Source organism: Mobula birostris, chromosome 2 (genome assembly GCF_030028105.1).
Source record: "Mobula birostris isolate sMobBir1 chromosome 2, sMobBir1.hap1, whole genome shotgun sequence".
Lineage (NCBI taxonomy): Eukaryota > Metazoa > Chordata > Chondrichthyes > Myliobatiformes > Myliobatidae > Mobula > Mobula birostris.
In genome coordinates this window covers 150,110,323-150,135,376 of record NC_092371.1, presented here as the reverse complement: position 1 = coordinate 150,135,376, position 25,054 = coordinate 150,110,323, and the positions used below count along the sequence as shown (strand labels likewise).

At 40.4% G+C, this 25,054-nt stretch overlaps 1 protein-coding gene across 2 annotated transcripts in view; it reads left to right on the top strand.

Annotated features, from left to right (window-relative positions):
* ascc3 (activating signal cointegrator 1 complex subunit 3) overlaps nt 1–25,054 on the top strand; it is a 387,895-nt gene that overhangs the window by 64,027 nt on the left and 298,814 nt on the right. For both annotated transcript variants that reach the window (XM_072250313.1, XM_072250317.1), the window contains exon 11: nt 23,105–23,269. In XM_072250313.1, the coding sequence (XP_072106414.1) occupies nt 23,105–23,269 (165 nt within the window). The remainder of the gene's footprint in view (nt 1–23,104; nt 23,270–25,054) is intronic.

Here is a 25,054-nt window from a genome sequence, read left to right as displayed (position 1 = left end):
GTAAACAGTATTTAGAAACTGATTAACTAAGATGTTGCACACAATAGAGGAACTTCAGTGTGGTGCATTGATGATTGTGATTTCTGGGTTACTAACCTTTATTTTGCCAGATGTGGAATTTAAATTCCATTAATGACCTGTATTTTTAATGACGCCTGTCTTATTAATGACCATGAAACTGGTGTAAAATATCAGCTTCCTCCGTGTCACCCAGGAGATAACAAACATTAGAGCAATTCATGCATTTACTTTTATACTGCATGGGTGCAGTGAAAATAAATTGGACAGAATTATACCTTTAAGGGAAAGTAAGCAATACACTTGTCTGCTTAATAGATTTGACCACAGTAGGAAACTTGAAATACAGTTTGAATTGACTTTAATTGAAATTTAATTAAATGATGTCATTTTGTCGGTTGAATCAAGAAGTTTTTTTTTGTTCATTACTCATTGTATCTCCTTGGATGCAGATTTGTGAGTTTTTTTGTGGGAGGGCAGGAACAAAAAGCCTGAGGGTGCATCTTCACAGATCTTTCAAGGTAGCAAGCCGTGGCAATATAATTATGAAAACACTTGGGAAATATGATTTTGTAAATGGATGTATCCCAAATAAGGAAATTGTGCTCAACTGTATAAATCCCTGGTTAGGCCAGAGTCAGAGTACAGTAAGACATTAATCTGGATGCTAGGGTCTTTGATGTTGGACTGGCAGTTTTTCTGGACTCTTGGACACTTCAGCATCACCACAAAATACTGGAGGAACTCAGCAAGTCAGGCAGCATCTATGGAGGGGGATCTGAAATCAACATTTCAGGCAGAGATCCTTCATCAGGAAAAGGACAGAAGCCAGAATAAAAAAGTGAGGGGAGGAGAAGTATGAGTTGGCAGGTGATTGGTGAAACTAGATGAGGGGAGAGATGAGCTGGTGGGGGAGGAGGAAAGTTTGAAATAAGAAGCTGGAAGGTGAAAGATGGAAGAGGTAAAGGGCTAATGAAGAAAAATAAAACTAATAGGAGAGGACAGTGAACCATAGGTAGAAGGTTCTGACAGAGTACCTGATAAGGCTCTGAAAACCTGTGTAAACCAACTGGCGGGAGTACAGGTTTCCCCCGCTATCTGAAAGTAGAACCTTCCTATGAAACCATTCGTAAGCTGAAATGGCGTAAAGCGAAGAAGCAATTACCATTCATTTATATGGGAAAAAATTTTGAGTGTTCCCAGAACCAAAAAATAACTTACCAAATCATACCAAATAACACATAAAACCTAAAATAACACTAATATATAGTAAAAGCAGGAATGATATGATAAATACACAGCCTATATAAAGTAGAAATAATGCGTGTACAATGTAGTTTCACTTACCACAATCGGGAAGACAGCGACCATACTGGAAGTTTCACGCATTTTTCTGTCATACAGTTCTTTGTAAGCACTCAAAACATCCTGCAAACCTGCCCTAAACCTACGTGCCCTTTCAAAATTAAAGTCGTACTTTTCTGCAATCATTGCAGCACTGTCAATTGTAGTGAAAATCTTACGCAGCTCAAAGCTATGACTGCTTGATGCTGAATACAGTTCCCGGGGAAGGAGCTTGGCGATGCCACTCTCGCTGCTCAGGATGCACACTGCCTCTATAATGGCTCGCTGTAAAACAAACGCTGAACGCTATTTTCGCTTTTTACCACTCTCGCTCAGGGTGCGCACTGCCTCTATAATGGCTCGCTGTAAAACAAACGCTGAACGCTATTTTCGCTTTTTACCACTCTCACTGCTCAGTGTGTGCGCTGCCTCTAACAGCTTGCTGCAAAACAAACGCTGAACGCTATTTTCGCTTTTCACCTTTTTTTCATAAAAGTGAAAATCCTCTTCGGATTTCTTTTGGTTAGCAAAAACAGGTACTCATGTAGGTCTTTCGTAAAAGCGAAATGGTGCAAAGTGGGTGATACCTGTATTCAAGAACATTTTCGACCTCTCACTGCTACGGGCAGAAGTTCCCACTTGCTTCAAAAAGGCAACAATGATACCAGTGCCTCAGAAGAATAATGTGAGCTGCCTTAATGACTATCGTATGGTAGCGCTTACACCTACAGTGATGAAATATTTTGAGAGGTTGTTCAGGACTAGACTGAACTCCTGCCTCAGCAAGGACCTGGGCCCATTGAAGTTTGCTTATTGCCACAATAGGTCAATGGCAGATGCAATCACAACGGCTCTTCACAGGGCTTTAAACTACCTGGACAACACAAGCACCTATGTCAGGATGCTGTTCATCGACTATAGCTCAGCATTTAACACTATACCTCCCTCTGCAGGATCCTCAACTTCCTAACCGGTAGACTACAATCTGTGCAGATTGGTGATAACATCTCATTGCTGACGATCAACACTGGTGCACCTCGGATGTGTGCTTAGCCCATTGCTCTACTCTCTCTATACCCATGACCGTGTGGCTAGGCATAGCTGAAATACCATCTATAAATTTGCTGATGATTCAATCCAGTGGTAAATGTCACATATTCAGCCTTAATAAAGCTAAAGAGTTGCACTAAATAAGTCCCCTGGTTATGCAGTTAGCTTTCATGAGGCCAAATGTTCCTGATAATTCTGTTTCCTATTCATTATTATTAATTCAAAACCAGCTGTAATGATAATGTTTGTTAAAGTCAGAGAGTGTCATCTTCAGCATCTCATTTTCCATATTCAGTCAATGATTGAGGAATTTTTAATCTTTCAGTAAACAATAGATTCTGTGGAGAGCATTCTGACAGGCTGTGTCACTGTCTGGTATGGGAGGGCTACTGTACAGCACTGAAAGAAGCTGCAGGGGGATGTAAATTTAGTCAGCTTTATCTTGGGTACTAGCCTACAAAGCGAAAGGCAGCATCCATTATTAAGGACGTCCAGCACCCAGGGCATGCCCTTTTCTCACTCTTACCATCAGTTAGGAGGTGCAGAAACATGAAGGCACACACTCAGCAACTAAGGAACAGCTTCTTCCCCTCTGCCATCCGATTGCTAAATGGACATTGAACCCGTGAACACTACCTCACTTTTTTTAATATACATTATTTCTGCTTTTTGCATGATTTTTAATCTATTCAATATATGTATAATGTAATTGATTTACTTATTATTTTATTTATTTTTGTCTATATTATATATTGCATTGAACTGCTGCAATGAAGTTAACAAATTTCACGACACATGCCGGTGATAATAAACCTGATTCTGAATAAAGTGAAGGAAAATGGGAATGGGGGGAGGTACTAGGTTGGTGGGAGGAAGGAAAGGGGTGAGAGTAACCAAATTGCAGAATGACGGAAAAGTGAGAAGGGGATTGGAAGTAATTACCGGAAGTTGGAAAAATCATTGTTCATGCTATCAGGTTGAAAGCTCTCAGACAGAATTGTATCTGCTACCCCAACCTGAGTTTGGTCTCATCATGGTAGTAGAGGAGGCAGTGGACCCTCATGTCCGTATGGGAATGTGAAGTCAAATTGCAGTGGGTGGCTACTGGGTGATCCTGTCTTTTGTGCTTGACTAAGTGGTCTCCCCATATATGTCAGGTCTCAACATTGTAGAGGAGGCTGCACTGGCAGCACCCGATACAATTGCTGACCACAGCAGACTCGCAGGTAACATGTTGCTTCACTTGGAAGAATTCTACTGAGAGGATCTACAAGATCATGTCCTGATGAAGGATCTTGGCCCAAAATATTGACTGCTTCTTTTCCACAGATGCTGTCTGGCCTGCTGAGTTTCTCCAGCTTTTGATGTGTATTACTTTGATTTCCAGCATCTGCAGATCTTGACTCGTGTTAGTGTGCAAGATAATGTCTGTCTGTTGTGATGAAAAAGACTTTTATATCCACCAACTTCTCTGGTGACTCAGTTACAGTCATAACTTTTGGGGGCTGATCTGGAATATATTTGCGATGCAGTTAGGTGGCCAGCAACCTCAGTAGTCTAAGGGGGAATGACCATCAACTTTCTGTTTTTCATCCATCCACTCCTGATGGAAGTAAACCTACGGATACAGGAGAACTTGAGTGCAAATGTGAAGAACGTGTCAGCACTAAAGAGAGCTGATGTCTCTTCATCTGTTGAAAGTCAGTTTAAGGTTGATTGGAAGTCCAGAAGTTGAAACCTGATGGCTAGAGACTCGGGGCCTGCTCTGGGTTTGGAGGACTATCTGTCTATGTTGGGGTGGGGTGTGTGGTTGGAAATGGGCTTGTTTTGTGTTGTTGTTTTGTTGCTTGTTTTGTTCTGTGTTGTTCTGCCAAGCATTGTAGGCATGCTATATTGGCACCAGATTGTGTGGTGACACTTGCAGACTGCCCCCAGCACATCTTTAGATTGTGTTGGTTGTTAACACAAATGACACAGTTCTCAGAGTGTTTTTATGTTCCTGTGATTATCTTATCTGCTTCTGAATCTGAATGGTGGTGAGGAAGGAGGTGTAAGGGTAGATTGAATTTAATTGACTTTATTTTTTTACATCCTTCACATACATGAGGAGTAAACATCTTTACATCTCCGTCTAAATGTGCAATGTGCAATTATAATAATTTATAATAAATAGAACAGTCAACGTAACATAGAGTACACTCAAATGATGACCTGGTGGAAGAAGCTGTCCCGGAGCCTGTTGGTCCTGGCTTTTATGCTGCGGTACCATTTCCCGGATTGTAGCAGCTAGAATAGATTGTGGTTCGTGTAACTCGGGTCTCCAATGATTCTACGGGCCCTTTTTACACATCTGTCTTTGTAAATATCCTGAATCATGGGCATACCAAACTTCCTCAACCATCTGAAGTGAATGTGTTGCCCTTAAGGCATTTATTTGACTTTGTTGGGTCTGCACTTTAAATGATTTTTATGTAACTATTCTCCAGTTAAAGTTAAAGGTTGATAAATATGTTACAGTATAACAAAGGAAAATTCAGTGTCTATGGTATATTGTGGCATGTGACGACGTCACCTCCGGTTTTGCTGCGTCTTATGTGTAACCTCCAGTTTGGGAAGGTGTAAAGGTGGGTGACATGCGTGCAGCATGATCGTGAAGAGCTCCGTTTCTACCCACAAAGGAACATTATAGAAGCAACGCTGTAAGTTCCTATGAAAGTATTTGAAGTAAAAATATTATCGCGGTTTCTGTTAAGGAAGCGGCGGTTCGAGTGGCGTATGTTTTGGCTTTTCAATTTCAAACGCGGGTGGACTCGAGCCCGGCGGCGGTTTGACGGGATCCCCCTCTCGCTACTTAGGGTGGCTGGAGACACTCACTAAAAGAAGAGAGCACGCGTGGTCTCCAGAATGAAACAGACACTGTATATGTTTGTATTTTTTTATCAACAGTTTTCCCCATAGGTGGAAGAGTGAACAGTAAATGGTTAACCTTACTACGACTCTGTCTTCATTGGCTCCGGTTTAACTTGTTGTTTAGTCAGAGTTTCAACACACTGCATGAGAACACTACAGTGAAAAGGCGGAATCATTTGGTGTTTCAACAAGTGGTACAATGGCTTTGCGATCAAGCATCAAGTCGCTTGCATTAAGCACTAAGAGCAGTAGGACCTCGACAAGTGTGGCTGCCCTTGCAAGAGCTAAAGCAGAAGCTGCCAAGGTGCGAGCGTTATACGCTAACCAAGAAGCAAAACTGAAAATGGAAAAGGCTTCCAGAGAAGCGGAAAACCAGTAAGAAAAGGCAAGGATAGATACAGAGTTAGAAGTGCTGACGCTACAACGAGAAGTTGATGCAGCTGCGGTGGAAGCACAAGTGTTGGAAAACGCTGAAGAAATGCACGTTCTAGATGAAGCAGGAAAATCTATGTGAGGAAGGGCCAAATTGGAATGCACCAGCAAATATGTCCAATCTCAAATTGGCCTGCAGATTCATTTTCCCTCTCCATACTTGCCTGTTGGCATCCCATCTCATTTGAAATCTCAGGGAAGCTTTGTTGCATCACATCCACCTGGGGAAGACAACTCACAATTGCACCCTTGCCACAAACTCAAGTATGAAAGGGCTGACTACGAATACTTCCCGACTCCAAGCTTACCAGATCCGGTGAGATCAGAGACAAAGGCTGAAGTCAGAACATCAAATCCTATCATGAACGTACACGCCCAGTCATATGTTCCCCAACAGATTCCCCCAGCTAGCACGCCACCTACAGCAGAACCCTTGGCACGGTATTTAGCGTGATGAGACCTCGTCAATTCAGGACTGTACCAGTTTGACGATAAGCCTGAAAACTACCGTGCGTGGTACTCTTCATTCACCAGTGCCAGCGGCAGAGTCCAGCTCACAGCAGCCCAAGAGTTGGACCTTATGACTACGTGGCTGGGAAAGGAATCAAATGAACAGGTGAAACGCATACGCTCAGTGTATGTCAACAACCCTAAGCTAGCCTTACACAAAGCATGGGAGAGACTTCAGAACTGCTATGTGGCCCCTGAAATTATTGAGAGGGTGCTATTTGAACGGCTGGACAATTTTCCTAGGGTGTCAGCCAAGGACCACACTAAATTACGAGAACTCGGAGATTTACTCTTGGAGATTCAAGGTGCTAAAGAAGACTCCGGTTTAACTTGGTGTTTAGTCAGAGTTTCAACACACTGCACGAGAACACTGCAGTGAAAGAGGCGCTATTGTGCCTTGTTCACCACACAGCTGGTGTGTATAGACGACGTGAGGTCCTTGGTGGTGTGGATGTCGAGGAATTTAAAGCTGTTTACTCTCTCATCTCCAGATCCATTGATGTCAATAGGTGTTGGCCAGTCTCCATTCCTCCTGTAATCCACAACCTGCTCCCTTGTTTTTGCAACATTGAGGGAGAGGTTTTTTCCTTGACACCCTGTGCCAGGGAGATGACTTCTTCACTGTAGACCACCTCATTATTGTTTGAGATCAGGCCAATCAGTGTGGTGTAGTCAGCAAATTTAATTAGCAGATTGGAGCTGTGGGTGGTGACACAGTCATGGGTGTACAGGGAGTAAAGGGGAGGACTTAGTACACAGCCCTGAGGGGCTCCTGTATTGAGAGTCAGAGGGGTGGAGGTGAGGGAGCCCACTCTTACCACCTGCCAGCGATCTGACAGGAAGTCCAGAATCCAGCTGCACAAGGCAGGGTCAAGGCCGAGGTCTCTGACCTTCCTGTTGAACCTGGATAGAATTATGGTGTTGAATGCTGAACTGTAGTCCAAGAACAGCATTCTCACATAAGCATCCTTCTTCTCCATATGTATAAGGACAGTATGTAGAGCAGTGGCTATTGCACAAGGCAGGGTCAAGGCAGAGGTGGCACTCGTCACACTTGCAGGGTACGTGCGAGGAACGAGATCAGTAGAGAGGGACAAATGGACAAGGGAATCACCTAGAGAATTATCCCTACAGAGAGTGGAGGGAAAGGTATGCTTAGTGATATGATCCTGTTGGTCATGGCAGAAGTTATGTACAATGATGTACTGAATTCTGAGCCTTGTGGGCTGGTAGCTAAGGACATAAGGAACCCTCATCCGTGTTATGACAATGGGAGGTTGGGGTGAGGGTAAATTTGCAGGAAATTAAGATGATGTGCATGGTGGAACATCAGTGCTGGAGGAAGGGAGGACATCCCAGCTGCACTTCATCAAATGTATTGGGGCATTTGTTTAGTTCAGTTTTTTTTATTATATAAGCAAATCTAAATCTCTAAATTTTCCAATGAACCCTGTAAGTATTTAGTTTCTACATTCTTAGAAGACTAAAGGAACTTGGCATGTTGCCATCCTATCTGAATACCTCGAAACTTTGTATTACAACTGCTTTGCATGTGACCATATGAAACTGCAGAGAGTTGTGGACACAGCTCAGCACATTGCAGAAACCAGCCTTCCTTCTATGGACTCTGTTTCTCCTTCTCTTTCTCCCAGTATTGCATCTGATATAGTCAAAATACTCCACCTACCCCAAATATTTTCTCCTCTTCCCTCTTCCTTTGGACAGAAGATACAAAAGCTTGAAAGCATGTACCATCAGGTTCCAGGACAGCTTCTACTGCACTGCCATTGAACAAGACTATTAAATGATTCCCTAGTACAATGAGATGCACTCTTGGCCTTACAATCTACCTTGTTATGATCTTGCACCTTATTGTTTACTGCACAGCACTTTTTCTGTAGCTAACATTTTATTCTGCATTCTATTATAGTTTTGCCTTGTTCTACTTAAATGTGCTGTATAGTGCAGGGGTCCCCGACCGTTTTCGCACTATGGACCGGTTTAGTATTGGCAATGTTCTTGCGGACCGGCCGACTGGGGGGGTGGGGGGGGTGTTCAAGTAGGGTTGAACTCACTTCAACATGTCTTTTATGGTTAGGGTTGCCAACTTTCTCACTCCCTAGTAAAGGACAAAAGTAGCAGTCAAATCCCGGGACACTTGTGTTTACCCCGAGAAAGACTACCATGACCATGACACCTTGCGCGGGCACCTGTGTGCGCATGTGTGATGTGTGCATATGTGACGTACACGTACGTGCCGATTTTTTTTCCCCACAAGTCGGTTTTGGCTTAATCTTTCCGACTATACTGTACATACATTATTTCTACTTTATATAGGCTGTGTATTTATCATATCATTCCTGCTTTTACTATATGTTAGTGTTATTTTAGATTTTATGTGTTATTTGGTAGGTTATTTTTTGGGTCTGAGAATGCTCAAAAATTTTTCCCGTATAAATTAATGGTAATTGCTTCTTCGCTTTACACCATTTGGGCACGAAAGACTTCATAGGAACGCTCCACCTTAGCAGGGGAAATACGGGACAAGAGTGGTCCCTTATAGGACAAACCAATTTAGTCCAATATACAGGATGTCCCGGCATATACGAGACAGTTGGCAACCCTATCATCAAGTTCAACAGTGCATGACAGGGAATGAGGAAAAGGTGCAGCTGACTCATATTGTTTCCTCGCGGCCCGGTAGCACATGTTTTGCAGCTCGGTGGTTGGAGACCACTGGTATAGTGGTTTGATCTGTATGATCAGTCTGCAAGGCAAGCTTTTCACTGTATCTCGGTACATGTGACAACGATAAAACAATTCCAAAAGTTTTAAAGGAGTATGGGAAATGAAACCAGGTGAGTTTCAAGGGAGCGTGGGAAATAGGACCCCAGTGCCTTCTTGGGAAACCAGGAAATAGGGCTCCTGAGAATTTAAACAGAACACAGGAGCTTTTTTTTTTAAACATTTCAGGGCTTTGAATTACAGGAATTATAGAAATCAGGCCTTGGTGCGTTAAAACTAGTGCATGAATCAGCACCTGGTAAATCAGATGGTGAACTAGGATTTTTGAATAATTGTGTGGAGGAATATTGGAGTTTTACTGTATTTTCATCCATTCAGGGTATCATAGTGCAGGAAGAATGTTAAGATCTTGGAAACGATGTTGTGGAAACTTAGTTGTTTTATTTTAAGGCGGAAGAATTGTAATGGAAAATTAGCAGGCTTTCAAGGATTCGGACCGATGAACACTTCATAAGTGCTGTGGAAGATTAACAAAACATGGAGTCTGAACTATGGTATGAAATCATTAAAATAACAAGTTTCGTGCCCTTCTGCTCTTTGGGATCTCTAGCTTCACAACAGCTTGGAGAATCTCAGACCTTCTTAGCATCGATCGTGATTGCGGTCTGATGAGAATATTGATCATTTTGCTCTCTGCTCTCACTTATGTAACCAAAAGAACTTGCACTTATTTTCTAATCTACATGTGTCAGTCAGCTGTAACTAAAACTTAATGATTTTTCTTAAATATAGATGAACAGGAATGTCTTTACGTTGTGAACAGAGCCAAACTGGTTTGTCTCCAATAAACAACTTTATCGTATTGTATTACACTCCTTTATGCCTTATGTCTGCATGCTTCAAGGCCTCAGTGAATCAAGATCTTATGTTTTACTTATCTTCCTCATTAACATGGTTGCTCATTATGAAGCAGAGCAGACTGTTGTGTACATACATCTACTGATGCTTCTGGACACATCTTCAGTGATGTTCCTGGAATCATCGGGTGTTTCAGGTCTTTCAACATCATACAACCTCCTCCAGGTTGATCAGACCCCAGCTTGTGTCCAGATGACTAGCTACTTATGACGCTGTGGCTCCCCTCTTTTGAGCCACAGCCATCTTGAGGCACTCTCTGCCGCATCAGTGGTACTGCGGATGGCTCTCCTCTTCCTCTCTCCCTCGATGCCCAAAATGCTGAAGGCTCTATCTAAGGAACAGGTTGCGAATCCCCTACAACCAACCTCCACTGGGACAATAATTGTTGTCATGGCGTGCAACTTCTTATCAGCCCCTCCCTTCGCCGTTGCCTCCAGAATTTGGTTAACATCTTCATCAAACTGCTTCCACAGTGAAGTCATGTTAGCTGCAGGCCATCTGATCCGCCTCCTGTTAGACTTCATGTTAGAGGGATTAGTTAGAGGGACTAATCTATTTTAAGTAAAATTAGTTTTTAACCCTCTCATTACAAGCAAATTCATTTGTACAAAGAAACTGGGATTGTCCTTAGATCACAGGAATAGAATCATAAGATGTTAACGGGCTTTGATGTGGAGAAATACTTCCCAAACTATTAACCAGAGATCATGCAGTTAAAATTAATGGAGAAAAAGGGAAAAAAAAATCAAAATTCATATTGATCTGCAGTATAATAAATGAAACTGCTGGAACTCACAAAGGAACTTTAAAAAGGCAATTAGTTATGAACTTTAAGGATTAATTTACAATGAAAAGTAGGGGCCAAGGAACGTAGTGATCTAATGCAGCACTTAAGTGCACAGTGTGGTTAAATTTTGATATTTTTATGAATTATTCACAAAAATATAATTTTTCTTAATATGTCACATAGCTTGAGAAATTGCCCTGAGCACATAGCAGATGCTTGATGAATAAGACGTGGAAGGGACTGATCGTATTAGTAATGCAGAGTTTAGTGTGCTGAAGCTAGACCATAATTCTGTTTGGATTGTCATGAGACACTCACAAAAATCATTTTATCATAATTTTCCACTCAATGTGGCTGAATAAGTTAAGGACTTGAGCTATTTTTCATTTACTTCTGTAGTTTAATGTCATTTTGCGGCTGTTTTGCCAAAGTGGGGAAACTATCCTCACTCTACCATATTGTATAAGGAGCACAGCATTTTTCCACTTAACCTCTCCTTTCCTGGAGTGTTTTTGCTGGGTGTGCTATAGCAGCTGGATAGAACTGCAGACTAGGGACCAGAAAATTGCTGCCATACATGATGATCTCGTGGGAGAGGAAAGAGGGACTTGATTTTCTCTCTGGTAAGGCCTTTGTCAATAATAGAAAAAAAGACTGGGGAATTCATGATAGATAATTGCGCTTCTCCTGACATTTCACATTCACCTTGAGAAACTGGAGCTCTGCATTGAAATGCAAAGACTTGTGCCCCCTAGAAGTTCAGCGTCTGTCATAATGAGAAGAAATTTCCCATGATCAATGTCTAAAGAATACATAGAATTTGTTTAATCTCAAGTCTGCCTTATGCCTCAGTGCATGGAAAATTGATTCCTGATGTATTCTGGCTAATGCAACTGAACACCTGTATTGATAGTCACAAAACCATAAGAAGCCCAGTGAAGAGTGCTGTTGGGGATCTTGAAGATCAAATTATGATGCCAGCTACACTGTGGAGTCCTGGTGTACTGTGGTGGGGGAAGTGGGGACTAGAATGAATACTTGATTAATAATTGATTAACCAGTGAATACTTCATTAACCTCTTCGTGCTACTACAGTTTGGCAAAAAGTATAAATGCCTTAGGCCCCACACCTGCAGGCTCAAGAACAGTTATTACCCTACAGCCATCAGGTTCCTGAACTGACATGGATAACTTCATACAGCTGAACTGATTCTATGATCTACTGATTCAGTTTCAAGGACTCTTTCCAACTTGTTCTCAGTACTATTTTATTTGCACAGTTTGTCTTCTTCTGCACATTGGTTGCTTGTCAAAACCTTATATTCCGTCTGAGTAGCCTCCAACCTGATGGCATGAACATCCTCCTCTACTGTAAAGATGAAGCCACGCTCAGGTTGGAGGAACAACACCTTATATTCCGTCTGGGTAGCCTCCAACCTGACGGCATGAACATCGACTTCTCTAACTTCCGCTAAGGCCCCACTTCCCCTTCGTACCCCATCTGTTACTTATTTTTATGCACACATTCTTTCTCTCACTCTCCTTTTTCTCCCTCTGTCCCTCTGAATATACCCCTTGCCCATCCTCTGGGTCCCCCCGCCCCCCCGTCTTTCTTCCCGGACCTCCTGTCCCATGATCCTCTTGTATCCCCTTTTGCCTATCACCTGTCCAGCTCTTGGCTCCATCCCTCCCCATCCTGTCTTCTCCTATCATTTTGGATCTCCCCCTCCCCCTCCAACTTTCAAATCCCTTACTCGCTCTTCCTTCAGTTAGTCCTGACGAAGGGTCTCGGCCTGAAACGTCGACTGCACCTCTTCCTACAGATGCTGCTTGGCCTGCTGCGTTCACCATAATCTTATCTAAACTAATTACAAACAATTAAACTTATTTTCATCAGTACTGAGTAAACCATTTAAACAACTACAGTCTAGGTTAAAAAAAATATGTGAACCTCTGGGGTAATACCTTCTACAAAAGCTATTTGAAGTTAGGTGTTCCAATCAGTGAGTTGAGATTGGAGTTGTAGGTTGTAGAGGTGTCCTGCCCTATAAAAAAGGCACACAAATTCGGGTTACTGATGGAGCCTGCTCTTCTCAAGAAAGGTCTTTTTATGTGCGCCATGCCTTGATCAAAACAACTTTCAGAGAGAATTCTTAGAAGAAGAGTTGTAGAGATGCATGAAGCTGAAAAGACCTGAGTGTTTATCAGGCCACAGTAAGAGAAATTGTCTACAAATGGAGGATGTTCAGTGTTGTTGGTAGTCTCCCTTGGAGCGGGCATCCTGCAAGATCACACCAACAGCACAGAGTGCAATGCTGAAGGAGATGAAAAAGAACCCAAGGGTAACAACAAAAGACCTGCAGAAATCTATAGAACTTGTTAAAGTCTCTGTTCATGTGTCCAGTAAAAGAAAAACACTAAACAAGAATGGTATTCCTGGAAGGACACCACAGATGAAACCACTGCTGTCCAAAAAAAAACATTGCTGCAGGTCTCAAGTTTGCAAAAAAAAAAAACACCTAGATGTTCCCCAATGCTTTTGGGACGATGTTTTGTGGACATATGAGATAAAAGTTGAACTCTTTTGGGTAAAAATTCACACCGCTATGTTTGGAGGAAAAAGGGCACTGCATGCCAACACCAAAATCTCATCCCAGCTGTGAAGCATGGAAGGAGAGTCATAGTTTGTGTTTGCTTTGCTGCCTTAGGGCCTGGACAGGTTGCAATCATTGAGGTAACAATGAATCAAAATTGTGTCAACGTCAGGGTAACGGTTCGTCACTTGAAGCTGAATCAAAGTTGGATGATACAACAAGACAATGATGTGAAACACAAGAGTAAATCTACAACAGAATGTTCTCAAAAGAAGAAAATTCGTGTTTTGGAGTTGCTGAATCAGAGTCCAGACCTTCACCTGATGGAGATGCTGCAGCATAACCTGAATAGGGCTGTTCATGCAAGGTATTCTGGAAATATTAATGAACTAAAACCGTTTTGTACAGAGGAATGATCTAAAATTCCTCCTCACTGTTGTGCAAGTCTGATCAGCAGCTATGAGAAACGTTGATGAAGGTTATTGCTGCTAAAGGAGGTTCTCCCAGTTGTTATGTGAACCCCTGTACTGTGAATGATTAAACAATGTGTTCAATAAAGACATGAAAAGTACAATTGATTGTGTGTTATTTAGGCAGATTGTGTTTGTCTGTTTTTGTGACTTAGATGATCAGTCCACATTTTATGAGTAATTAATGCAGAAAACCAGGTAATTGCAAAAGGTTCACAAACCTCTTGCAACTTTATGTGTACTGTAAAATTATGTGCATATAAGCTAAATAAAAAATTAATTAGTTGCTTTAATGAAGTTGTCGACCTGAAGCATGGATTCTGTATCTCCATTGCCATTTGTAGAATTTACTGTTTTTCTAATAGTGCAGTAGCCTTATGTAGTTAAACTTTAACTTATTACATTGACAACTGCCTGCTTACTAGTAAAGGGGATTTGTTGATGTACAGTAGTATTTGTGGAAAGAGAAGCAATTAACATTTTTGGCTAATGATTTTCATCGGAGCTGGTCAGGTTCATTGAGCTGTGATCTGAAATATTAACTCCCTGATCCTGTCTGATACTGCCGGTCTACTCAATATATCTTCATTCTCCGTTCCTCAGATTTCCAGCACTTACTGTATTTTGGGCACAGAATACATAGTTTATTTTTGTACTAGCTGATTAAGTACAAAATACTGCAGTCTCTTGGTAACCCAGTTGTGATTCCACTCAGTTATTGCATATATGAAACATTCCCATGATGTAGTTAGCCAACCAAGCATGTTCAATGATTAATGAGATTAGTCTATGTGCAATGTTGGATCCATATTTAAATTTCCCTGAGAGGGCAGCAGTAACAAATCTCTTTTTGTTATCTGAGTTCAGTATCAGGGTTATTAAGTTGTATCAAAAAATGAATTTAAGTACTTGATAGGTAACATCTTGAAAACTTTGTGGATACACTTGTGTATATGTGTATGTGTATTGGTTTCAAAGTATGTCTTTAGTTGATATAAATTGAACTTTTTGGCCTTGGTTTTTTGAGATGAGAAACTGAAGAGTCTCACAAATGCAAAACTCGGCATGACTATTCATTTTGAGAACATTCCAACACATTTGCTATCAACCAGGCAGCAATGCTACAGGACGAGCACCTCTATTCTGAAATTCCAAAATCTGAAAATCTCCAAAATCGAACATTTTTTGAATGCTAACATGACATCACAAGGAAAATTCACAAGGTGTTTGGAGGGTTCCCAGGTGATGCACAGGTCTCTACTCATCACAGACAGTTCTGGAAGTGACTTCACTTACTGTATGTAATGAACAGAAGTGAATGCAAAATAGAAAAACTGCATAAAGTGAAAAATGAAGATCTCGATAATGTATTGAGAGAGTGGTTTCATCAGTGTCAGAGTGAACATACTGTATGCTGCCTAATGATATGCTAGTTATGAAACAAGCAAAGATCAGCAATAACAAACTGAAAATTGAGTGTGATTGAATATTCATCAGGCTGGTTGCAGAAATTTAAGAAAAGCCTTAGCATTAATTTTTTTTAACGATTTGTGGTGATAAAGTGTCTGCCTAGCGTAAAGAAGCAGAGGTGTTCATTGATGAGTTTGCCAAGATCATCACTGATGAAAATAGAACATGCTGAAAGACTGTGTGAATACTAATGCATGATAAACAAGTGTACGGCAAAGACTACTTTCCGTAAGCACTTAATTTCTGTTGGGATTGATGGCAATGCCACATAGCCACTGACTGTCCACATAGGTGGCCAAGTTAGTGATGGTTTACATTTATGATGGTTCATGAACACATTATTGTTTCATGAATGAAATTATTAAAAATATGATATAAAACTGCTTTCAGGGTATATGCATAAGCTGTATATGTAATATAAATAGATTTTGTGTTTAGATTTGGGTCCCAACCCAAAGTTATTTCATGAAGATGCAAATATTCCAAATTACAAAAAAAACTGAAATTTAAAACACTTTCAGCCCCAAGTATTCTGATAAGGGGTGCTTATCCTGTATTACTAATCTTAGTGAAATGGTGGCTGAAAATCATGATTACCCTTTTAGTCTGCTTAAATGCACTGTACTACAAAAATCTTTGGAAGAAAGATAAAGAACAGAATAATGTTAACTATATAGGTACTGTTGGAACTTGATTTTGATCTGAGGCTCTTTGGAAGTCAAGAATGAGGCATAAAACTTGTTGCTTACAGTTGTTTATTAAGTGTTACAAGAAAGAAACAGAGAAAGAAGATGAAACATGCGGGAGAGAGAGTGGATTTCAGTTAGTTGGTCCATTGGTTAATCAGGACAGCCTGATTTGGGACAACTTTTAAAGAACAAATTAAATGGAAAAAGTAGCCAGGATTCCTGTTGTTTATTTCAGACACTGTTGCTTAATTGGTACAGGAGACTGTTGTTGAATATTTCCCAACTAGTGATGGTCGTGCATGCTTCTGTGGCTGTTAGATACTACGCTATGTTTACAGTGAATAGTTTTTAAATAATGTCATTTGCATCTGTTTGTGTTTTTTTAAGAAAAACTGATCTTGTTGATAACCATCAGGAACTAATACAGTTTTTATAGTACTGAAGTGCTATTGGTAGTGTTCTAATTTGTTCTGAAATTCATTTAAGTACATAACTTGTTACTCATTTAAATGGTAGTTTGTCTTTTTTATACCTTTAACTGTTTCCATGAAACTTTGGCTAATTGGGGCAGCTGCTTAATTGGACCAAAATGCACTGGTCCAGTTGTGCCTCAATTAACTGGAATGCACTGTCTATAAGTGATTACGTAAAAATAGAAACAAGCAAAAGCAAGTTAAAATACAAGGAAAGTAACATTTATACAGTCCACTTCAACAGTACATTACTGTTACAGATTGAACTGTATCATATATCTTTTCATATACAATACTTAAGATGTGACCTATCCAGTATTTAAGATATCAAACAATTTTAAATTATATCCCTTAACAGGATCTAAAGGAGCTGAAGAGTTGATATCTTCCCCTGTTGATTTTGGTGGCTGCAGCTAATTTGGTTTACAGTTCCCCTGTAACATTTGGGAATGTTCAATGTTATGTAAAATATCCTTACATTATTCCTTTCAAACTATTTTAGTGTATTAGCAAGTTTCATCTAATCTCATTCAGTCTCTCCAGCCCAGATCTTGCAAGTAATCTTGTTTTAATAAGCAGAATATTTTCATTTCAAAGAGTAAACGGAATAGGTTGTCTGACTTCCATACAATTTTAGTTGGACTATACTTTTGAGTAATATGAAAATTTCTGTTCATCATATTACAAGAAGACTTTCGGCACATTGGGGAGGATGAAAGAAAATTTTAAAGGTAGAAACATAGAGACATTGAAAACCTACAGCACAATCCTATTGATGTCCTGCTGTAACCTCTGACAGCCCTCCACACCATTCACAACACCCCCAACCTTTGTGTCATTTAGAAAGATGAAACCAGAATTGAGAAGTTGTAACTATCAGGACAGATTAAAATGTCTTTGAGTTTCCTTTTAAAAACCAAACATGATGAAGGGAATTGACAGCGTAGGTCAGAAATGAACACAGTTCGAGGTTTTGGGTAAGTACAGAACTGAAAGCAGTAGATGTAAGATGTTAAGTAGTTAGAATGGGGAGGATGCAGAGTAGAGTCATAGAGAAGTACAGCACAGAAACAGGCCCTTTGGCCCATCAAGTCCATGCTGAAACCATTTAAACTGCCTACTCCCATTGACTTGCACTGGGACCATAGCTCTCCATGCCCCAACCATCTGCGTACTGATCCAAACTTCTCTTAAATGCTGAAATTGAGGTTGCCTGCACTAGCTGTGCTAGCAGCTCATTCCATATTCTCAGACCCTCCAAGTGAAAAGTTTCCCCTCCTTTTTCCCTCAAACTTTTCACTTTTCACCTTTTGATTCTGTGGACACTAATTTGGGAAAGCTCTCAGTTTCTAAAATATGTTGCAATAGATAAAGCAGTTTCTTGATATTTTTATTTTTAGAACAACATTTTTTGATTATTGCAAAAGGTATGTTACAGACCTACTTGAAATTTAATGTTCTAAAATAACTGTTGGGGCATTGCATGTTTGAGTGGCAGTAGGATGTAGAGTAAGATGGATTCAGTATCAAATATTTTGGATGAATGTTCTTAAATTGAAAAAAAATGGGAGAGTAAAAGTTTTTTTAAATGAGGTTGATGGAGAAAAGAAAAAGACGAGAACTTTAATGAATTTTCTGCAATATCAGTTTCAGAAATTTTGTCAAGTGAGTTTCCTTATTAAAGAAGCAGCGGATGGAAATGAATCACTGAATCATGGCTGCAGGTTGGTTGTAGCTGTGAGCTGAATGTCCAAGGTTACACGTTGTATCAGAGGGATAGGAAGTTAGGCAGAGGAGATGGAATGGCTCTGCTGATAAAGAATGGCATCAGATCAATAGAAAGATATGACATAGGATGGAAGATGTTGAATCCTTGTGGGTTAAATTAAGAAACTGCAAGGGTTAAAAATCCCCTGATGGCAGTTATGTACAGGCCTCCCAACAGTAGCTGGGATGTAGACCACAGATTACAACGGGAAATAGAAAAGGTGTGTCAAAAGGGCAATGTTATGATAGTCATGGGAGATTTCAACATGCAGGTTGATTGGGAAAACCAGGCTGGTATTAGATCTCAAGAAAGTGAGTTTGGTGAATGTCTATGAGATGGCTTTTTTAGCACAGTTTGTCATTGAACCTACTGGAGGATCGGCTATACTGGATTGCATGTTATGTAATGAACCAGTTGTGATTAGGAAGCTTAAGGTAAAAAGAACCTTTTGGAGACAGTGATCATAATATGATTGAGTTCAACATGAAATATGATAGGGAGAAATTACAGTGGTATGAGAGACGAGTTGGCCAAAGTAAGTTGGAAGGAGCTGCTGCAGGAATGACAGCAGAGCAGCAATGGCATGACTCTTTGGGAAAAATGAATAAGATACAGGATAGATGTATTCCAAAAATGAAGAAATACTCATGTTGCAAAACAATGCAACTGTGACTGACAAGGGAAGTCAAAACTAATGTAAAAACAAAAGGGAGGGCATACAACAAAGTAAAAATTAGCAGGAACATAGGGAATTGGGAAGCTTTTGAAAACCCACAAAGAGCAACTAAAAGAATTAGTAGGAGGGAAAAGATGAAATATGAAAACAAGCTAGCAAAGTGGATAGTAAAAGCTTTTTCAAGTATATAAAAAAAAAGTAATAGAGATGAAAGTGCATATTGGACCGCTAGAAAATGTGGCTGGAGAAATAATAACAGGGGACAAGGAGATGACAGATGAACAAATTGAGTATTTTGCATCAGTCTTCACTGTGGAAGACAGTAGCACTGTGCCAGATGTTGAAGGCTGTAAGGGAAGGGAAGTGCGTGCAGTTACTATTATAAAGGAGAAGATGCTGAAAGAGCTGTAAGACCTAAGGGTACCTAATTCTTCAGGGAAAAAGACCTTGGCAATGGTGGGGATGACTTACGGTGGACTGAAACACTTGAGCATATAGACATTAAGAAAGAGGATGTGCTGGAGCTTTTGAAAAGTATTAAGTTAAATAAGTCACCTGGACCAGATGATATATACCCCAGGCTACTGTGGGAAGCGAGGGAGGAGATTGCTGAGTTTCTTGTGATGATCTTTGCATCAACAATAGGAACAGGAGAAGGATTGGAGGGTTGCAAATGTTGTTCCCTTGTAGAGTAGAAATAACCCAGGAAATTATAGACCAGTGAGCCTGACTTCAGTGGTGGGCAACTTGTTGGAGGAGATTTATGAGCATTTGGAGAGACATAATCTGATTAGAGATGGCATGGCTTCGTCAAGAGCAGGTCGTGCCTTACGCGCCTGATTAAATTCTTTGAGGATGTAACAAAACTCATTGATGAAGGTAGAGCAGTGGATATAGTGTATATGGATTTCAGAAAGGCATTTGATAAGGTTCCTCATGCAAGGCTCCTTCAGAAAGTAAGGAGGCGTGGGATCCAAAGAGACCTTGTTTTGTGGATCCAGAATTGGCTTGACCACAAAAGACAAATGGTGATTGTAGATGGTTCGTATTCTGCATAGGGGTCAGTGACCAGTGGTGTTCCACAGTTCTGTTCTGGGACCCCTCCCCTTTGTAATTTTGTTCTGGGACCCCTCCCCTTTGTAATTTTTATAAATGACCTGGATGAGGAAGTAGAAGGATGGGTTAGTAAGTTTGCTGATGACACAAAGGGGGGGGTGTTGTGGATAGTCTGAAGGGCTGTCAGAGATTACATCGCGACATTGATAGGATGAAGAACTGAGCTGAGAAGTGGCAGATGGATTTCAACCCAGATAAGTGTGAAGTGGTTCATTTTGGAGGTCAAATTTGAAGACAGAATATAATGTTAATGGTAAGACTCTTGGCAGTGTGAAGGTTCAGAGAGATCTTGCAGCCTATGTCCATAGGACACTCAAAGCTGTGGCACAGGTTGTCAGTGTGGTTAAGAAGGCTTATGGCATGTTGGCATTCATCAACCGTGAGACTGAGTTCAAGAGCCGTGAGGCAATGTTACAGCTATATAAGACCTTGGTCAGACCCCACATGGAATACTGTGTTCAGTTCTGGTTACCTCACTACAGGAAGCATGTGGGTACTGTAGAGAGAGTGCAAAGGAGACTTACAAGGATGTTGCCTGGATTGGAGGGCATACTTTATGAGAATAGGTTGAGTGAACTTGCCCTTTTCTCCTTGGAGCGACGGAGGATGAGAGGTGGCCTTATAGAGGTGTATAAGGTGATGAGGGGCATTTATCGTAAGGATAGCCAGAGGCTTTCTCCCAGGACCGAAATGGCTAACATGAGGGGTCATAGTTTTAAGAAGAAGGTATCTAGGGGATGTCAGGGGTAAGTTTTTCCACACAGAGAGTGGTGGAATACACTGCAGGTGGCGGTGGAGGAAGTGGATACAATGGGGTCTTTTAAGAGCCTCTTAGATATGTACAGGGAGCTTAGAAAAATAGAGGGCTATGCGGTAGGGAAATTCTAGGCATTTTCTAGTGTAGGTTATATGATCAACACATTATGGGCCGAAGGGCCTGTAATATGCTGTAGATTTCTATGTTCTAGTCACCCAGACCAGATGAACTGCATCCGAAAGTTCTAAAAGAGGTAGTGGTAGAGATTGTGGAGGTATTAGTAATGACCTTTCAAAAATCATTGGACTCTGGCATGATGCCAGAGGACTGGGGAATTGCAAATGTCACTCAACTCTTTAAGAAAACATGGAGGCAGCAGAAAGGAAATTATAGACCTGTTAGCCTGACCTCAGTGGTTGGGAAGATGTTAGAGTCAGTTGTTAAAGATGAGGTGATGGAGTACTTAGTGACACGGGAAAAGATAGGACAAAGTCAGCATAGTTTCTTCAGGAGAAAATCTTGCCTGACAGATCTTTTGGAATTGTTTGAGGAAATCACAAGTAGGATAGGTAAAGGAGATACGGTGGATGTGGTATATTTGGACGTTCAGATGGCCTTTGCAAGGTGCCACACGTGAGGTTACTTATCAAGTTAAGAGCCCATGGTATTACAGGTAAGTTACTGGCATGGTTAGAACATTGGTGGAGGAGCTAGTATTGTTAAGGAAACAGGTAGGCTGCAGAAGGACTTAGATTAGGAGAATGGACAAGAAAGTGGCAAGTGAAATACAGTGTTGGAAAATGCATGATCATGCACTTTGATAGTAGAAATAAATGTGCAGACTATTTTCTAAATGGGGAGAAAATACAAAAATCTGGGATGCTAAGGGACTTGGGAGTTCTTGTGCAGAACACCCTAAAGATTAACTTGCAGGTTAAGTTGGTGGTGAGGAAGGCAAATGCAATGTAAGCATTCATTTCAAGAGGTCTAGAATGCAAGAGCAGGGATGTGAATGCTGAGGCTTAATAAGACACAGGCAAGGCCTCACCTTGAGTATTGTGAACAGTTTTGGGCTTCTCATCCAAGAAAAGATGTGCTGACGTTGGAGAGGGTTTAGCGAAGGTTCACAAGGATGATTCTGGGAATGAAAGGGTTATTATGCGAGGAACATTTGACGAGTCTGCGTCTGTACTCGCTGGAATTTAGAAGATGAGGGGGGGGATCTCATTGAAACCTTTTGAATGTTGAAAGGCCTAGATAGAGTAGATGTGGAAAGGATGTTTCTCATGGTGAGAAAGTCCTGGACAAAAGGGCACAGCCTCAGGATGGAGGGGTATCTAGTTAAAACAGAGTAAAACAGAGATGTAGAGAAAGTTCTTACGCCAGAGGGTGGTGAATTTGTGGAATTTGTTGCAACAAAGGTTACGGGGAGAAGGCTGGGGAAGAGGGGCTGAGGAGGGGAAAAAAGGATCAGCCATGATTGAACGGTGGAGCAGACTATATGCCAAATGGCCTAATACTGCTCCTACATCTTATGGCCGAGAGGAATTTAGATTTGTAATGCTCTTCAGTTGAAGCTAATATATTCTTTAATATAATCTCACAGATAAAAATGGGACACTAATTATACCTATTGATTAGATCTATTTTAGTAGGGTTTCTGACTAGCTAGTTTCTATTACCATGGAATTAAATCATGGATTTACTTTTTTGCTGTGTAGGGCTTTAACAATGGAGTTTAAGTTGTTTAACATTCACCATGCTGCCTTTTAAGGAAATGACAGAGGGAAAAATTGATTGTTTTCAGATTGATTCTGTTTGGATAGTTAGAAATCCTGTAATAGAGAAAGACACTGTGTCAGTGGTCTGTGCCTTGTTTTTATTGTTGACATGACAGGTTAAAACAGCGCACATTCATAGCAGGAGCAGAGTTTCTCATTTGACCGGAATATGTAGGAAAATCAAGTTATTTGTACTTGTTCTTATTTAACTGTGGAGTTCCTATAACTTTAACTGTGGAGTTCCTATAACTGTTGAATGAATGTAAGTTTCACCTCTTTTGTGAATGTTGATAACCAGCATTTTATCTATTTTGAGATAATCTTTAACAGCATATGTTGCTAAATTCTGTCTTAGCATTCTGAATAATTTAGATATTATACGTAACAACAGCAGAATTATTGCAATAATTAACATATTGCATACACTTCTGAAAAAAGGGCATACAAACTGGAAATGTAAACATTTTTTCCCTCTACAGCTGGTTCCAACCTTTGGGGTAGCTCAGTATTTTCTATTTTTATGTTGAAATATTACCTGTGATATTTCTTTTAATATATTTCCATTTAGTGTTGAAAATAATTCTCTCTTTTATCAGATGCTTGTGACGACACCTGAAAAGTGGGATGTGGTAACGCGTAAAAGTGTTGGAGATGTTGCCTTGTGTCAGATTGTCAGACTGTTGATTTTGGATGAAGTTCACTTACTGCATGAAGACAGAGGACCAGTTCTAGAAAGCTTGGTGGCACGGACGCTACGACAGGTAAAATATTTGATAAAGTATTTTTTTTTGTACATGCCTCTATTGTTATTGTACAATATTTTACTAGATGTGTAAACAATACCACAATAAATGATATTTTGTACTTCTAGAATAACTAAGATGCAGGACCAGTATATTCAGGCATAACTAATTTTTCAGTGCTGTAATCATTTTTTATGTTTAATTTTGTTTCCTGAACTGTTTGTGTAATGGTTTGGATGTTACCACCTAATATTAGTATTAAACATTGCCAAGGAGAAACGAGAAAGACTGCAGATGCTGGAATCTGGAACAAAAAAGAACTGCTAGTGATAGTCAATGTTTCAGGTCACGAACTGTCATCAGTGCTGGAACGTAGTAGGTGATGGCCAGTATTACAAGGTGACAGAGAGGGATGAATATTTTTTTTACCCAGAAAGTAGTGAGTACCTGGAATACACTTTATGAGGGAGTGTTAGAAGCAAAGTCGTTGACAGCATTTAAAAAGTGTCTGCAAAAATACTTCAATCAAATAGGCACAGTTGACTATGGGGAAACGTGAGATTAAGATAGGTGGGTGCCAACTGGTCATTATGGACCTGGTGGGCTAAAAGGCTTATTTCCATTCTTCGTGCCTCTGACCCATTTGTAAAACTTCAATAAACACGCTCAAAACCTGGGAAATATTCAGGTGCATCTTCATAAATGGCAAACAACAGGATGGGGGGTGCTATCTCTTGTAAGTGCAATTCTTACCATCTACCCTTGACATTGTGGAGCATTATAAATAACAAGCTACACCCCCCCCCCCCCCCAAATCATCATCAATATTTACATTTCACCACTGACCAGCAACTCAGCTAACCTGTGCCTGTTTTTTTTTTTGTAATTTAACAATTTTTTCTTGTTTAATCATTTATTTTGAAGGTATATTCAAAAAAAACTCTTGAATGCAATTTGAAATTCTCAATTACGCACATCATATAACCATATAACAGTTGCAGCACGGAAACAGGACATCTCGGCCCTTCTAGTCCGTGCCGAACTGTTGCTCTCACCTAGTCCCACCAACCTGCACTCAGCCCATAACCCTCCATTCCTTTCCTGTCCATATAGATATCCAAATTAACTTTAAATGGCAACATCGAACCTGCCTCAATCACTTCTGCTGGAAGCTCGTTCCACACAGCTACCACTCTCTGAGTAAAGAAGTTCCTCCTCATGTTACCCCTAAACTTTTGCCCTTTAACTCTCAACTCATGTCCTCTTGTTTGAATCTCCCCCACTCTCAATGGAAAAAACCTATCCACGTCAACTCTATCTATCCCCCTCATAATTTTAAATACCTCTATCAAGTCCCCCCTCAACCTTCTATGCTCCAAAAAATAAAGACCCAACTTGTTCAACCTTTCTCTCTAACTTAGGTGATGAATCCCAGGTAACATTCTAGTAAATCTTCTCTGTACTCTCTCTATTTTGTTGACATCTTTCTTATAATTCGGTGACCAGAACTGTACTGCAGCTGTATAGATGGGAGTTTATACTTTCCAATACTTTGGACATCAATAAATATCTTCCAAAGGATGATTTGGATGGGAAGAGTGATATGCCTTGTTAAAATTGTAAACTATCATGAACTTAGTAGCTCTAAAGAGAGTAAATTCTGCAACTGCTCTTCTATAAGAGAAAACGCAAAAAGACTGATTGCCACCAACAACACAAAACTCTTTGACATGACTGTTATTCTGCCTCTTCTTATTTTTTAATAAGAAGTGGTTATTTGGTTATTGACTACCTTACAGTTGT